Here is a 17,777-nt window from a genome sequence, read left to right on the forward strand (position 1 = left end):
CTTATTATTCATTCATTTAACTGAAGCTCTTCTCACAAATGACTCACAGTGTCACAGCTATTTATCAATTTATACCGATGTGCAATTTTTAACCTTACTCTGATCGTGGGCGCTGCGGCAGAAGCAAGGATTTGAACCCAGGTACTTGGATTGTAAGGCTATAGCTATAACCACTACATCACACCTCTTCTTTGCACACAAGAGCAGCTCCGAAAGGCTGATCATGAACCACATCCCCTTCACAACTTACCTTCTCTTTGAGGATGGTGACGGTGGCATCAGCCACGTTCAGAATGACTGGCGTCCAGTCCTCCTTCCCCGAGGAGGACACGAGACTGTCAATGGCACCATTTAGGATGTCCATCCCTGTAAGGAAGCAAGGCTTTAGACTGGCGTGTCCATTGTGCTGTTGGAGAATCTCTTCCAGGATATGCTCTATACGCAGAGGAGAAGAAGGAGCGCTTATCTGCCGTGCCTTTGCACTCATCACTCACCGATGGGCCGGGCCACAGGCATCGTGCCCAGGTAAAGCACCTGGAACCTCTGGACCAGCTCCGTCTTTGGTGTGGGGAACTCTGCTGAGGAACACACACATCACTCGGGTGCACATTTGCACACAAATAGGCAAAATATAAAAATACATATTTCGGGACATTGTGTTTTATCTAGATCGGTGGAATTCAAACTGGTTTAAATGTAAATCCACTTTACAAACATTGTGTCGGAAAACACAAAAAGTGATTCGGTTATAGATGTCCTATCGCTGGCTTGAGATGTGCGAAAGACTTTACACACTGAATACAGAGAACACACACACACACACACACACACACACTCAGTATGAGCAAGAGAGCTGAAAGACCAAATTAACGGGAGTGTGAAAAGCTCAGGAAGAGGACGGGCAGATTGGAGGGCACGACCTTCATGTCTACCTTCAAAAAGAGCGTCTGATCTCCCAGTGAACGTGTCTCCCTTTCAAGAGCCCTAACAGGTCTGGTATGACATTAAGTGATTCAGAGTTCAAATGCTCTATAAGGCATTTTTCTCGGTTTTATCATTTACCAAACACGTTTAATTGGACTATAGGGAATGGAGGAATTATCTGGAAGGGAAAACTGAACAAACTCAACCTTTTCCACACAGAAACACTCTAATGAGAAGGTCATACCTTGCAGAGGAACATCAGAGCTCGCTTGCATGGAGCCGCTTGCTACAGCTTTGGCATTTTTGCGTTCGGCCATAATCTGCAGGACAAAAGGAAGAGGCAGAATGTGAGGACACGTCTGGGAGGTGGAGATCGGACAAGGATGTCCTGGGTGACACTCTCAGGTTTCTGTAACTGGAAGGAACATTTCTTTAAGAAAGACCTTCTGATCTTACTCAATTGCTATCTTGGGTCAAAAGACCCCGATTTTGAGGAGATCCTTGGTCGGCCGCACCATGAATGACAAAATCCTTTGAATAGATAGATCATTAGATACCTCAACCCTCTGTACACCTAACATCAACAATGACTTCAAATCCAAACCCAACCAATAACCATGGAAAGTAACTAAAAAACACAACTCCATAACAGGTGCTTCGCTCATGTCTTCAGAACTGCTCGTGTCGGGTGTGCCGAATTCTGCTCTCACAAACCACAACCCTACAAAATTCGCCTCTGCGACCCAGGTTCACTCTGCCCCGCTGCTTCTGGAAGCTTCTAACACACACTATACTGGTACATCAGGAGCTGTTGCTCAGCCTTAGCTGTTACTGTGAAGTTCCATTTTCGTAAAAGTAAATAGCCCTAGTGCCTTGCAGTGAAATGGTGGGAAGGGAGGCCAAGATGTAGGGGCAGATCCATGGTGTTTACCGCTATGGAAGGATGAGGGCGGTATCTCTTAAGCACCAGGCTCTTTCCTCCTCATTATCATTAAGGATGTTCCGTCCTCTGCAGGAGATCGGAGAGATGAGGAGAGCCACTCCCAAGTCAACATGCAGCCCGCGCTTTCATCAGGCGAGCTTTCTGATGGCTGCTTTGCAGGTGCCGTTGCCGTCGGCCATTGTCTGCTTGCCATGTCTTCCCCCAGAAAAGCAGGTTTGCTCCACTAGATCGGGTTCGAGTGTCAGTAAACCGTGAAGGCCGAGGGGAAGCCTTGTGCTCTTCCCTGTTGTGGGCGTGGCAAAAGAGCATTCCGGGGGACCGACACCCAGAAGAGACCAAACAGAAGCAGGCAGAGCTGATTCAGATGAGGTGTTGCCGGAGAGCGGTACCGTTTTTCACCAGATGCCACGGGACACAGGGAGCGTGAAAAATAAAGACACTCACCTTGGAGCAGATTTCGTGGAGACTGGTGGCGATGGCTTTTGCTGGGGTGTCACATCGGAACACATGACATTTTAGTATCCGTGTGTCTTTGTCTCTGGCTACGTAGGCAAAGTCCCTAAAACGGGAAAAGGCACGTAAACTCGGGTACACGGAAAGCAATTCTCAGCCTCTTAGCAGGCAATGACCCCAGTAGCTCAACCGACATATAAATGTGGACATTGACGACTACGTTTTGTTATGGGCGTTTTACAGCATGCTCATCCTGACAGATGGGAGAGTCCTCGCCAATCCACCCTCGCAGGGGTGTAAATAAGGCAGCTCATTACGTGCATCCGCTGCGAAGAGAAGGGCACCCTCTCGTGTGCTCACAGGGGCTTTCGTGCCCCCGGCGTCCTTGCTGAAGGCTCACATGGGTGCAGGTGTATCAACAAATCTGGCTGCCAGCGGGACATAAATGAGCAAAGGGAGTCTGCAGGGCAAACGTGCTGAGACTGACGGTTTACCCTATTTACCCCGCCACAGACTGCCATTAACATCGTCCTTTTGTGAAGCCAGCATCAACAGATACGTATGATGGCTAATTGAACCTGCCCAGTGTGTCACACACGAGGCAAAGAGACCCGGACCACCTCACGTGCCTCATACCGGTGATTGATAGCGTGTATTCTATTTTAATATTCTGTAGACATGCACAGAAAAGCAATAACTCTTGGTAGCTAATAACTGCCCAGTGGGTTTCTTTCTTCTTCCATCAGCTCAACAGGCCTACAAAAAAACAAGAGTAAATGTGTGCTTCCTAAGCTATTCCTTGAGCATGATGGGGAAATCAGGAGGTCGGTATGGAAATAAGATTCTGGATACAAAAATATGATAGAGAAAAGAGTGAAGTGGATGAAATGTTGGTCTTGGACCAGTCAAAGTAGAGATTCCTTTCATAAGCAGCACTGAAGGGGAAGGGAGGGGAAAAGGATGTCGCCAAGCCGTGATGTTCTTCATCGCTCCGCAGCAAAATAACTCCCGGACATTATTCAGCACGGAGACAACTCGTACCTCTAGGGAAATTACAGCAACATCATCGATACGCCCTGCTCTGTAGGTGCGTGAGGCATAAAATGCTCTGGCTTTGACCAGCAACAACGACAGAGGTGGTGTGTGTTTGGGGAAGGGTGATGTTCGCTGGCAAGCTGGTGACTCCCATATGGTGGAAATGTCACCACTGGGGCACTAGATGAGACCTTCTGGATTTTTGGGTCAGTCTGCTTTGCCTTTGAAAACTGAAGGTCTAAGTGGTTATAATTCCATAACCCACAAAAAAAAAAAAAAAAGTACGGTCTTGCGAGAGTCCCACTGAAAACAAATGTAAGCAATGGAAAGAAAAGACAAAAACGTGAAAAAAAGGCTATGAATCTCAAGGTAGAAAATGAAGTGAAGTGAAGAACATACCGCATCAAGGTCACCATCAGACCACGGTGACCCGAGTGAAAAACAGACAGATAAAAGCTACTCCATGACTCCGTCTCTCTATGAGTCAGTTAGCTACTTGCCTCCGTTGGTTAATTGGCGCCACGCACACTGATCGATATTTTCCATTTGGGGTCAACGTGGCAGTTGCCCCGTACAGTGAAAGGAATTTCTGTGGCTTGCAGGTCGAAGCGCAGACCTAAGGTATTATCACATATAAAAACTCTTATCCCTGGTTATTTGGTCCTAATTCGTTCCTGAAAAATAACTGCACACACAAAAAAAAAAAGACCAGACGATGACTTTATCCAGTTCTTCTGGAGAAAATTTCCAATCCATTCTAATCACATCCCAAGTTCATGCCAGAATGAACCTATATAACACTTAATTGTACAAGAAAAACGTTGCGTAACACATTGAAATAGAGTAACTGACAGCGTGGGTGTGCAGTTCCCACGATGCACTGCAGCTCGCAAATGAATAATTAATTATAATTTTCAAACGTAGTCTCAGTTTATTGAAAATGTTTATAGATGAAAATTTATAAATGAAAAAAGGAGTTCATTAATGAAAAGTTTCATAATGAATAAATGATACAAGCATGATGATAAATGACAAAGTATGTATATGAGAAAAAGTTTAACGAAAATCTGAATCATATAACGGTGCGTATAATAATTATATAATATAATATTATATTATATAATATAATATTATATAATAATTGACTAATAATCAAGGACTCTGGGAGACTGAATGATGAAGGATGAGCATATGTACACAACTTAGCACCAGAACGGCTGAAAAAAGTTACGGAATAGCCTCAAAGTCCTGCTTGAAGACCCGAAAAGTGCTGTTCGCTCTCAAAGAACCTGTAAATGATGCTGAGCTGAAGCAGTTCCACGTGGAGCAATGGGACAAAACTACTTCACAGTGATGTGAGACCCTGGTCAACAACTACGGGGAGCGATTTGTTGTTAAAAACCACACAGGTGTAACTTTTCCTCTTTCAGGCTCCATTTTCTATACGGTAAGAACTGACAAATAGATATGATCAGAAACAGAAAACTGGACAGGGGCAAATTCTTTTATACACTGCTTTTTATGTAAAACCAGGCCATTTCTCTACAAAAGACTCACATTTTACCTTCAGCAGAGGTGCTGCCACTCAGAACTGCTGAATCTCTGTCCACATTTAAAAAGGGTCTTAAAACTCACCTCTTCCAGACTCATTTCTCCCATCATCTCTTAAGCTCATGTAAGGTGTAAATGTTGATGCACTATAACTTTAGGATCATGTAGGATAAACCTTTACACAGCTCCTCCTGTAATGTAACGGAAATCTTTATATGTATCTCCAAAAAAAAAAAAAAACTAGGAAGGTGATCAGGAATCGTCGATATTCGGATAAAGTTTCATGCAGCTACTGGTGTGATGAACGTTGGTTCATATGCTGGAAAGAAACAAACTAACTGCACTTAAGAATCACACGTCTGCATCTAAGTGTCTCTTCCTGCTAATGTGATGAACACATTGAATTTTCTATGAGAAGTTCATCGCTTTGGAGAAAAGCGTTTGATAAATGAATACATATAAATGTAAATGTAAATGCAGTGCACTACGGATGAGCTTTAAATTCTGCCATAGCTCTGTTGAGGCCATAGAAGGACAAGTAATGGCTAAGATGTCGGGCAGGTGCGGACCTGCCGTCTGGGAGTGACCTCGAAGCTCATTTATGACACACGAGCGTCTGCAGGATTGGGACCATGAAGCCCAAACTACTTCATCCTACTTCCTCTTTTATGAACAGGCTGAAAATGAAAGCTATCAAACGGCAGCAGGACACATAAACCACGGTCCGGGACGGCAAATATCATTCACCATCTGCTTGACACCCAAAAAAAAAAAAAAAAGAAAACAACACTTGTGTTCCGTACAATCAATTACTTAACATTAGAGCTACACCAGTAATTCAATTTTCTGGTGAGCTGAGCTCAATTTGGTCTTCGTCCATGAGCGCATTCCTCTCCGAGCGCTTCGTACAAAAAGTTCAAACAAAGACTTACAATCCCATTTAATGTAGCGTATGTTTGAATCAAAGCAAATGCACATTTGAATATTTGAAAATAAATGTGACCTACTTTTTCATGGAACGAGCCCGCTTTCACATAAAGGCGGTCTGGAATGCAGTCTAAAGCGATGCCTCGGAGGACGTGTCGGAAAAACACCACGCGAAACGCAAACGCGCCCCGGGAAGTTTTAACCGCCCGGTCGCGATGCAAATGCAGTTTGTTTTGACCAAGTGAATCCAAAGCAGCCAAAGTGCATCAATGAGGCAGAAAAAAAGGGCAGAAATGCTCGGAATGAATTTGCATTTAACCCCAGGTGTGACGGCAGGCATGGGAGGCCCTGGAGCAATTTTGTACTCATTCATATTAATTTCTTTAGCTGACAATTTTCTCCAAAATGACTCACGATGATTTACCCATTTATACACCTGGGTCATTTCTACTGGAGAAATTCAGGTTAAGTACCGTGATCAAGGCCACTAGAGCAGGAGCAGGGATTTATACCTGGGTCCTTCGAGCACAACGCGGCAGCTCGAACCACCGCACCGCCAGCCGCCCCTCGTGCTCCCAATGCGAAGATGCTCCTTTCGATCGCCGGCTGACGGCGGGGAGCGGCCTGCCCGGCTGCCCACGTCGCACACATAAATACGAGCGATAGCCGACGGCAGCGACCGACAGGGGGCGCCTCCCAGCCCCAGGGACTAATTACACTTTGTTGCAAAGAGCGGCACGATGGGTACTTCTTATCCTGAGAGAAGTCTAGTTGAACTTAAACTACATTATTAAATTTGCCATCTGAGTGCTTTGAACAAGCAACCTGACATGTCATGAAGAAAATCTTTTGAAAAGTCAGAAAAATGAACTGGATGGAAAGACGCTTTTCTTTTTTTGCAAGGCTTCTTGGGAAAGGATGGAATAACGGGCGGGATCCAGCAGGTCTCGGGAGGTCGGCTACGGCCCTCGGAAACAGCGAGAGGCCCATCTCTCCTAAACGAACCACAACAATAGCGCTGGGGTCCGGTCTCTCTGTGTGTGACAGCGGTCACCTGCAGCACCTGGGCACACCATGGCTAATTACTTCCAGCGCACACTCTCCTTTCCTGGAGATGGATGGCCACCGTCAAGGTTAACAAGGCATCGGCTGCTGCTGGGTGTCACCTGCCCCCCCTCCCCCCGCGTCCACGGAGAGCGAGGCGAGACCTCGGAAAGGCCAGGAGGGGCTCGGGTGTGACGGTTCCACCAACGGGGGTGCTGACAATCATCAGCGAACAGCACCGACAGATGAAGAAATGAGGAGATGAAGAAAGAAGAAAAGCACTTTACCTCTCTCTGAGTCCAGGGCAGCAGGGGAGGGAAAGAGAAGAGGGAAGAGTTAGTTGAAAGGTCAACCAAAGCAGAAAGCACCGAAAATCCCGGCGAGGGGCAAAAGCGAGGACTCTGTAACAGAGGACCCCCACGCTAACAAGGGATGACTGCTCAGCCCAACACTTCCACCAGGACTGACATCTCTGGTCACCACCTCCGCTTTCCTGTTGACGCTGTGATGAAGTCACAAACTTTTGGTTCTACCTCTAGATGAGGGTTTCTTAACTTGGGGTTCATGGAGCCCTTGGGGGTCTGTGGGTGGACTTCAGGTATGTCTGTCAAGGGCAGGCTTGCTTCGAAAATAACACACTCTCTAAATAAAAGTCGGTAAAATAAAACAGAAATATAGTACAGGTGCTCCGCGACTTAAGATGGGGTTACGTTCCGCGAAAGTCGAAAATATCGTTAAGTCGAAAATGCATTTAATGCACCTAATGCACACCTCTGCCTCACGGGCTGGGAGATGCGGATCGCTGTCGCTGCTCAGCATCACGAGAGAGTATCGCTCGCGAAATAAAAACAAAATTCGAAATACAGTTTCTATTGAACGTCTATCGCCAGCTCACCATCGTAAAGTCGAAAAAATCGTAAGACGAGCCATCGTAAATCGAGGAGCATCTGTACTAAGCTGTTTCTATCTATGACGTAATTCTAAGAGAACTTCATTTCCAGTGAAATGTTTCCTTCAAGTAGGGGGTGCGGTGGCGCAGTGGGTTGGACCACGGTCCTGCTGTCTGGTGGGTCTGGGGTTTGAGTCTCGCTTGGGGTGCCTTGCGACGGACTGGCGTCCCGTCCTGGGTGTGTCCCCTCCCCCTCCGGTCTTACGCCCTGTGTTGCCGGGTAGGCTCTGGTTCCCTGTGACCCCGTATGGGATGAGCGGTTCTGAAAATGTGTGTGTGTGTGTGTGTGTGTGTGTTTTCTTCAAATTTATTTGTGGACATTTTTTCCAGAATGAGGTCTCCAGCTTTCATCGACGGCTTCGTCGGCCTGGACTAGACCGGATCCGGAGGAACCCTTCGAAGATCTTACGTTAAACGCGTTGCGGCGATCGTTTGGCGAAGATCATTGGCACTGAATATTTCTCAGCTTAAAACATAGTTAGCTAGATAGTAAGACTAAAACAACAAGTACTCCTCGGTTCCTATCGCTTCCGGAAAAAGCCAAGGGAAGGAATAATGAGGCCAAGTAGTCAGAGAGCTACAGTCCTTGTTCAAAGACCCTCGATCCCCCTGGAAAGTTCCAGTCCCTCACTGTAGTAGAAAGCGCTGCCATCAACTCAACTGCGGCTGTCGCAAACAGACAAGAGCGTTCGCATCGGGCGCGTGGAGACACACGGCAGCAGAAAGAGAGGCGATGCAGAGCCGGGAGAAAAACAGGCCGTTTTAATTGCGGCGCCTCCGATTCGCCCACCAAATACCGCGGTATGAGCACGGGGGGCAATCCATCAGAAATCAGGGACAGCCCTTTGCGTAATGCATGCTAACCACGGAGATGATCGAAGCGCGACCCACTTCAGCTCTATTACCCCTCCAGCAATGTGTGGAAAAGACTTCAAATTATCGACACCTGGAACGACTATCTGCGAGCCTCGACTTCTCAGCCAGGCATCATTTACGGAGCCCGGAGGACCAGGGCTGCAGCAAGAATGAAGGGGGGGAGAAAAGGCAAAAAATATGCTTCCCTGATGTTTAGACACAGAAAACAAACCAAATTTGCATTCTGCCACACAAATGCCAAATAACCTTTACGGTCATATAATATTGTACATAATTTAGAAATTGGAATCGTTTTTGATGTTTGCTGTCCATAATGAAAGCAATTATCGATTTCCTGTTATCGATATATCCTTGGAGCCACAAGGTAAATTACAGGCTTGCTCAATCAAATGGTCAAAATTAAGAATTTTTTTGTAAATGCAAACATTTTCCTGTTTATTTTAATTGTGTTTTCTTCATTTGGTTGTCTTTTGCGCCCAGCCAATCGGTGTCAGGAAAACTTGGCTTAACAAAAGAAAAATGCGAGCTGGTCTAATTCAACTCACTTCCACAGCGCTTAGAGCTCCTGGATGGTCCTCCTCGTGTTAATGGGATGAATAAGTCAAAAACTGGTATTCGAGCGCAGTTTGCGGAAAGAACGTTTTTTTTTTTTTTAACTTTCAGTCACTTTAAACAAATTTCCATGTAGCTCAAAGTAAATAAAAATTAAAATGACCTTCTATTATCAGTATTATCAGCATTTTGCTTATTATACTGTATATATAATATACATTCTATTATACGTTGTACTTTATATTATATATAATAATCGCTTATTATACTGTAGCTGAGTACTGAATCAGTGCAGTAGGAAGCTGAAGGGTTGGATGAGAACTGTGAATATTTGTGCATCACAAAAACGCTTAATGGGCTCTAGGAGCCAAGGACGGGTGTGTGACAGGTGCACCTTTTAGGAGGAGCTGCTGTTTACTAACGGACACCGGGCTCTTTGCTGGCGGCTCCTACACGGCAACACACGCAAGCGAAGTCGTTCAGAAGGCATGGCGATTTTCCAACCGACAGTAAATTTGCAAACAATCACACCTTCGAGCACCAACATGATACTATGAAGCCCTACTGAGGTATAGGCACTGAAGACGAAATTTAAATGTGTGTTTAAATGTTTAAATGTATGACCTCATCGAGGTAAGTCGAACCAATATTGCAATAATTTAAAATAAAAGTAATAGTATCAATTTTTAAAAAAAAAACAACATTAAAAGAACATTTTTAATTCACTGCCTCGGAGAGAGGGCTGTCGGGAAGCCGTTGGCCGTAGCGACGCTGGAGACCCCGGAGGTGCTGCAGTGCCCTGGATAGAGACGCCCTCCGGCTGCGGCTCCAAAGCATACGGCTGCAGGGCAGAGTTAGGCTCGACGCCCACCCCCAGACCAGCCGGCGGAGGGGGTGTTTCGGTGAGGAGGCCTGGCGCTGAGCCAGGAGCGCGCTGCCGGTGCCGCCATCCAGCCCTCATCACCTAAGGTGCTCAGCTGGGGGCTGAGAAACACCTGTTAGACGAGGACCCCTAATTAAGTCCATTTGTTCAAAGTGGGCAGCATCACCCCTTAACAGCACAGTGGACCAAACTTCTGCTTAGCAGGCAAACGGCCAGCACGCTCAGCTCTCAACATACAGGATATTATGCATTCAGGGTTGTAAACGGATTAGGGTCTCTGCCCATAAACACCCACACAGCCTCTAGAGCACGGACACATAATATGTCCTTGAGGGCTCCGGTTTGCACCGGGTTTCTCGGTCTCAGCTCTAAATTGCTTTATTAAAGTTCAGTTCATCCTTACATGGGCACATGGGTGGGTGGGTTGGCTCTGGTCATGGAACGGACCAGTTACTCCGTGCATCACATATGTGATCTTTATAAATCTGGTCTATTTGGTGCATGTGGGGGGGGAAGAGTGCCAATGTGCAATTCTGCATTAGTATAAATAAATAAATAATGTATTTATATGTATGCTTGAAAATCACTTTAAATATTTAAGTGACTTTTTTTTTTTTAACAGTTTCGCTGACTAACCCACCACTTGAGGGAAAAATTATTAATAGTCGTGATGCCATGTTGGAAGAAGGTGCAGTGATTACAGCACATCTTTACCAAATTTTATGGTATTAGTAAAAGTTTTATGCGAGTACATCACAAAATAAGTTTTTTTTTTTTTTTTTTTGCCAATTTCTTCCAATTATTTTTTGAAAATTCTCAAAAATGTCACCTGGGTTTCAGCGAGGTACGGACACACTGTAGTAAACTGGATAGCGTCACCTTACCTGGTATTTCCGGTGTCACTAAGGCACTGATTTAAATCCATTCTCTAATATGTTCTCAAACCCCTGCCGGACTCTGGTCCTTTCGGTCTGCAGTCGCACACTCCAGTCCCAGATCATCCCTTTCGAGGGCCTCAGTCTCTCCGCTTTCCCTTTTCAGCCTCTCTGATTGAAATTCCACTGCACTCCCCGCTCTCGGTGCCAGCTGAGGGCCCGTCAGCTCATCAATCACGGGTGTGGAGGACGAGACACAAACAACGCCCCTTTGTCTCCCGTTTTACTATGAGTTTGACACAAGAGGGAGAGTAGACAATGATGACTAACAAGAAAAACACAGTGATGCTTGGGGTTCACATCACATCTGACACACAAATAAAAGTAAAAAGTCTCCTGCGCATTTCTCTAGTGCTCGGTACCTCCTACACTACTACGCTACAAAGTCCAAAAATAAAAGACCGAGGGGGTGAACGCTCTGAATTGTCCATTTATAAGAAATGCTATTTAAATGTATTTATTTAGCTGATGATTTTCTATAAACTGACTTACAATGTTAGTAAAGTTGCAGTTATGTATCCATTTATGGAGCACCGTGCTCAGCGGTACTACAATGGGAGGTAGGATTTGAACCCAGGTCCTTCGAGTGAAAAGTGGCAGCTCTAAGCACTAAAATTCCTGCTGCTCCATATATAATTCAGAAAATATGCCTTGTTGTGGTGGTGCAGCGGGTTTGGCCGGGGCCTGCTCTCCGGTGGGTCTCGGGTTCAAGTCCTGCTTGGGGTGCCTTCCGATGGAGTGGCGTCCCGTCTGGGGTGTGTCCCCCACCCCCGGCCTTGTGCCCAGGGTTGCCGGGTTAGGCTCTGGCTCGCCGCGACCCTGCTTGAGACAAGCAGTTTCAGACTGTGTGTGTGTGTATGTGCCTTGCTTGAGGGTAGCAGAGTGGTAGTTGAAAGTGGGATTTGAACCATCAACCCTCAGGTTACATAGATACAGTACACATGGCTTTTGAGCAGCGAAACACAGTGGCGCATCTCTCTGTGTTGCGTGGAATCATTTTTGGCACGGCAGAGTTTTTCGACGGCAAGAGTTGCGGAAACATACAGAATTTCAGCTCCACCCACCTTCATCAGACGTGCCTCTTAAGCTCCACCCACAATAATTAGCCCCACCTACACAATTACAGCACATCAGCTGACTTTATGTGACCCGTGTCTATAGCTCCGCCCACGCTCATCACTTCCACCTACAGTGATTAGCTCCGCCCACACAATTTCATCACATCATCTGCCCTTAAGATTCTCCACCTGGGGGACTTTGAGAACTTGTTTAAAGTGAAAGGCTGGAATCAGATTTCAGTTAATCTGCATAAATGTAATGGTGAATGCATGAGGAATTCCAGGCCTTCAGGGTTTCCCCAACTGTAGCTGACAGTGTGAGGCCCCCTGTTTGCTGTCCTCTAAGACACAGTCCTGCATCTGTAGACCAAAAAAGGCAGGCGAGCGGCACTTGAACCCATAACCCAGCACAGCATCTTCTGTGGCCCACTGCTGATGACACCCTAACAGGTCGGTCTTGAAATTCAAATGCGGGAGGGGGGACGACAAACCTGGTTAGGGTCCCCTATCGCACACCGAAGGACACAACCTCATTTTCCGCTGGTCCCGAAGGGTCAGGATATCGGAAACGCGTCAAGTGGGACATTTAGCATGAATGCATCTGACTGCGAAATGTTTGTCTGGCAGCTGTGAATTTGCTGCAGGGGTGTCATCCAGCTTTCGGTCCCTTTCCTGCAGCTTTTGGCTTTTTTTCTGTTGACATCAGAGAGGGAAAACATTGAAAGAGGAAGAGGATAAGAAATTCCCAGGCTGATCTGAACGGAAGGAAGGTTCCAGAAGCAGGCAGCCACAGGCACATTCTCCGATGCTGCGGGCAGAACTCAGCGTTACGGCACATCGAGGAACACCGCTCGTCCCCGGACACTTGTTCTTGGTGGCAACGGACCACAGCGCCCCCCCCCCCATGGCAGGTCCACCCAGGGAGGCGGAGCGCCGTCCATGTGAACAATGCAGGATTCTCTCTGTAATTACAGGCCAGATCGGTTAGTCTAATGTCAGCCTGCTGTTTAATTGCCATCATTATGGCAAAATTGTTTAGAGCAATGATACCCATTTAGGTGTGCCTTTCTCAGCTGCCGGCTGTAAACGGGAACGTTGACATCGCTGAGAATCATTACTGATGCATTATCAGCGAAAGGGCCTCCAGCGAGCTTGCAAATAAGGGCCACAATTAGCAGAGACGCGTTCGATCACTGCTCTGTTTCGGCGTTCTCTAAGATCGGGAGTGTGTAATGTACACTGCTGCAGACTGACACGGGCAATGAAAAGGGTGCAAACAGCATCTCAGAAGCCTTTGTTAAAAGAGTTTGGTGTCTTACGGAAACCATAGGGCTTAAGGCAAAGATTCGGCTGATGTTCACCAGTCAGCGAGCTCGATGTACTTTGCTGCCAGAAGCCAACGACTGCATAACACAACCGACGAGACCAGCAGTCTCACACCTGGACAATGAATTTTAGCTTCCATACATGTGCATTTATTTATTTATCAGACATTTTCCTCCAAAGTAACTTCCAATGAACTCTATGTAGTGTTATCAGCCCGCACACCTTATTCACCGTGGTGACTTACACTGCTAGATACACTACTTACACTGGGTCACTCATCCATACATCAGGAGAACACATACATTCTCTCTGTCACTCTCACTATGGGTGAACCTGAAGAGCATGTCTTTGGAGTGTGGGAGGAAACCAGAGAACCTGCAGGAGACTCACACAGACAAGGGGAGAACATGCAAACTCCACACAGAGCGAGCGGAGATCAAATCCACATCCTCTCACATCATCCAAGTGCTGTGCCACCGTGCCACTCCATACGCTATAGGTATGCCTTGAATGACATAATGAGGTTTTTCTATGAGACATTTTCACACAGGTTTCCTGTCACCACAGTAGAATGCCCAGGAGGGGTGGGCCACCACTGGTACTTGGACCACAAGGGGTTTAGTTTCCACCCTTTCTTTGTACATTGGGAGTTATTTTGTTTTCCTCTCCTCCACCGCCTTAATATACTGCTTTATCTGTTACGAGAGAAATTCTGGATCTTTCACTGGAACGTCGTTGAGCACTCTGTGTCAGTCTGGTGAGAAGAGTGTTCGATGAAACTAAACTAAATTGAGCTTTAGGGGGTGCGGGATATGGGAGCTGAAATGAAACCAGCGTCATCGCGGAAGACCGGTCGAAATGTACGGAGACGGACGCGGTGCGCATGGTGGATGGACGGTGATGAACAGCACGCTGACACGTCACATCAGCAGCGCTGCAGGCGCGGAGACGGCAGACGGGCGGGATCGGCCGAGGGTCCCCGTCTCACGATTACGCTCGGCGACATCCAACCGGTGGAACGCAGCTGACGCCCAAACACGCTACGCCGGTCTCGCAGCTAATGCGCGATGATTTATCCGTCACCCCGACGGCTCAATTAAGTGGGCCGAGCCGGAGAAGACACCCCGTCTCCGCTCATTAGCACCGCAGTGCGGAGTGTCACGTTTGGTTCAGAAAGGACACAGCTGTCACGCAGTCTGGGGACCCGTGCTCTCCATACTACCACACACACTCGCGCACAATTACAAAATGCATGCGCACGCCCTGCAATACACACACATAAAAATACACACTTCTGCACGCTCACAAAGTGTCATCTGCTACGCACAATAAAAGTGGTTTGTAAATGTGGAATATTGAAAATGACATTTAAATTGGGACTTACTCTAAAATTATGATGTTTAACGAGAAGTTACGCAGTAACGATATAATTAATGGTTATTTTCAACAATAATTATTAGGTACAATTTTCAGAATTGCCAAATGCAACAGGACAAGGTGTTTAATGTTTGTATATATACTGCCACATCCCGCAAGAGGAATGACACAACTGCAGTTTGCACCTTTTGTCCTAAAACCGTTTACTCTTTGCTGGAGTAAGTTAGTCATGAGTCACGCCGCAAAAAGTTTACACTTACAGAGTTAGATACCAAGTGTTAAATTGATCACTGATCAAAGTGTCATACTGATCGTTGATCAATAACGAAAACTAAGCGTCTTACCTTCGTCGGCGTTTCTGGTCCCGTATTTGTGACTATCTTGCTTACACAGATTAAAGAAATTTCTAGATTACATGTATTTTCAACAGTGAAGCTCGAGTGACAGTGTCATTCACCTCCAGACCAGGACTGATGTGCATCCATGAAACCAGCCTTGCAAGAGTGACTTTGTGCCCCTGTTTACTGAGTGATGACTAAGTTGGGGGCTCAAACTTTTCAAGGAAGGGGCCACACACTTCCTTTCCGGTGGCCAAAGATCATCTGATTAATCTCTATGGTAAATGGCTCTTAGTCTTTATGTGTGTGTCCAGAATGATACACCCAGACACTCTGAGCTGTATTCACTGCAGTGTATTTAATGTCTATGTCCTCTCGGTTCTGCGTGGACACCTACGCTCCTCACGCCGTCCCGGTCCATCGAAACAAAAGACCTGGGCTGACGTTCACTTCTCCAGTGATCTCCACCTATCTGCCCCCCCCCATACACCTGCACATCACCACCACTCACATCCTTTCACATCCCCTTGCCCCTAACCAGTACGGTGAGGCCATACCTCCTACTCCTCTCCATTATCATCATCCAGTAGGAAATTACAGTACTCCAGCCTGTTTACCACACTGCTACACGCCACTTAAACCTATCTCTTCAAGGGAAGTCGTCCATATTTGCTTTTAGCGAGGACCCTAGTTCCCGCTCCAGCCATCACAGCCAAGAGAAGTAGGATAAAAACACAAGAGAGTCAAGATTTACTGTTTCTCTGGAGTACCCAGGGAACATCTGACTGAAGCTTTGATGAAGAAGCTGACCTGTTGCAGGGAGCTCTCGACTGCGAGGGAGCCGGCTTCAGAAGAGCTGCTTCAAAGCAATGAACCCAGATCGTCTCCATCGCAAAACCCTAGAGCTCCACAAGCACACACGGTTAAGTGATGTCCATGGTTACGAGGGCTGGCAATAGGTGTTTTTACAGGTAAATCACGTGTGGCCGTACCTGCTCTCTACGATCTCGTGACGCACTTCTGTTTTGCTACTCTTGTGCTTTGCCTTATGTTTCACGGTGTGTCTGGAATGGACATGAAAGGAATTTTGATGGGGTGTGGGAGGAGGGTAAGGGATGGGGGTAGCTGTGTCCTACAGAGAAAGAAAAAATACTGGACAGCTTTAATTACCCACTAGTCAACAACGATGATCTCAGCATTCATGCCAGCAGGAAGCGGGATTAGCCAAAACCTAGGGCACATCATGCCAAAATCCAAAGGGCGTGATGCTCTTGTAGGAAAACAGCTGCTCGTCTGTGAAACCGAAGGGGTTAATGTCACAGAGACATGCATATGGGGTGGGGCTCTCCGCATGGGGGGTCATCAGACCCAGACAGCTCAGAGCTCCGTCGCTTTTTTCTGCAGCACGCGACATGTCGCCAACGTGCACTAAATCACCCGCATGTTAATTAAAGGCAGATAAGTGACCGGCCAATGGGAGTGGGGCAGTTTGCCAGAGGGGGTGGGGGTGGGGGGTGGGGGGGCAGATTTATGCCATCAGCATGGAGACCAAATGATGGATGCAGAGAGCGAGGGTCCCATGGACACTGCGGTAGCAGCGGACAGCCCTTCCCCCAAAACTGGGGGAACCGTGCTAAAGAACGGGAGGTGGGAACCGAGGAGGAGAATAACTCAGCGGGGGAGAAGCTCGAGGAGGCCAGATAAGGATGAAGAAGGAAAGAAATGCAGGAGATGAAAAAAAACTGCAGGAGAATAGCTATAGGAGCTGAGAAAAGGCTGAAGGAGGAGAGAAAGTGTGGAGTGAAACTGAGCAGAAGAGAAGCAATGGGAAAACGTTAACTGAGGTGGAGGAAAGCTTGAAGTGAAATAGGCCGAAGGAAGTGAGAAGAGGCAGAGGGAGACAAGAAGCTCAGCAGGAGAGAAGCCATATGAGGTGAGAGGAGTTAAAGAAGGTAGAGGACACGGAAAACTTAAGGAATGGAATGATAGAGAATAAAAAAATAGTGAGGAAGAAAAACCCAAAGAAAGAGAGAAGGCAAGGGAGTAGACCGGGTCACGAAGGAGAGAAGGTCAAGGAGTAAAAGCAGACCAGCTAATGGAAGAGAGAAGGTAGAGGTGTTGACCAGTTAAATGGTGGAGAAGGTCAAGAGTAGACTAGTTAATGGTGGAGCAGATGAAGTTAATGGTAGTTAATGGTGGAGCAAGGCTGATCCCCCACCTCTGGCTGTTGTACCGTTGAGCAAGGGACTTACCCTGAATTGCTCCAGAAAAATGACCCACCTCGATGAATGGGTGAATCATTGTAAGTAGCTTAACATTTTAAGTCGCTTTCGAGGAAAACGTCAGGTAATCCAATAAATGTAAACCGAGAGAGAAGGTCAAGAAGCAAACCAGATAATGATGAGAAAAGGTGAAGTAGACACGCCGAAGACTCAAAGCACGTTCGATGCAGAAAGGACCTCTGGTACCCGAGAGAATATGGGCTTTGGAAGGAAGCAGGAAGTGGAAACAAGAGGAAACATGGAGCCCGTTAAATAATAAAGGTTAACAATGCGGGCAGCTGACACGTCCAGGCATGCCCGTCCATCCGTGCTTTCCCAGGCTGC

General features: G+C 46.8%; 1 protein-coding gene across 11 annotated transcripts in view; it reads right to left on the reverse strand.

Annotated features, from left to right (window-relative positions):
• The window catches only part of LOC108930835 (amyloid-beta A4 precursor protein-binding family B member 2-like), a 107,785-nt gene that overhangs the window by 3,417 nt on the left and 86,591 nt on the right, over positions 1 to 17,777 (reverse strand). For 7 of the 11 annotated variants that reach the window (XM_029251804.1, XM_029251808.1, XM_029251812.1 and 4 more), the window contains 5 exons: positions 7,165 to 7,170; positions 2,312 to 2,426; positions 1,169 to 1,244; positions 495 to 578; positions 251 to 366 (listed from right to left, as the gene is read on the reverse strand). In XM_029251804.1, coding sequence (XP_029107637.1) covers positions 251 to 366; positions 495 to 578; positions 1,169 to 1,244; positions 2,312 to 2,426; positions 7,165 to 7,170 — 397 coding nt within the window. The remainder of the gene's footprint in view (positions 1 to 250; positions 367 to 494; positions 579 to 1,168; positions 1,245 to 2,311; positions 2,427 to 7,164; positions 7,171 to 17,777) is intronic. The other 4 variants (XM_029251810.1, XM_029251809.1, XM_029251807.1 and 1 more) reach the window with 3 other exon arrangements.

Source organism: Scleropages formosus, chromosome 5 (genome assembly GCF_900964775.1).
Source record: "Scleropages formosus chromosome 5, fSclFor1.1, whole genome shotgun sequence".
Taxonomy (NCBI): domain Eukaryota; kingdom Metazoa; phylum Chordata; class Actinopteri; order Osteoglossiformes; family Osteoglossidae; genus Scleropages; species Scleropages formosus.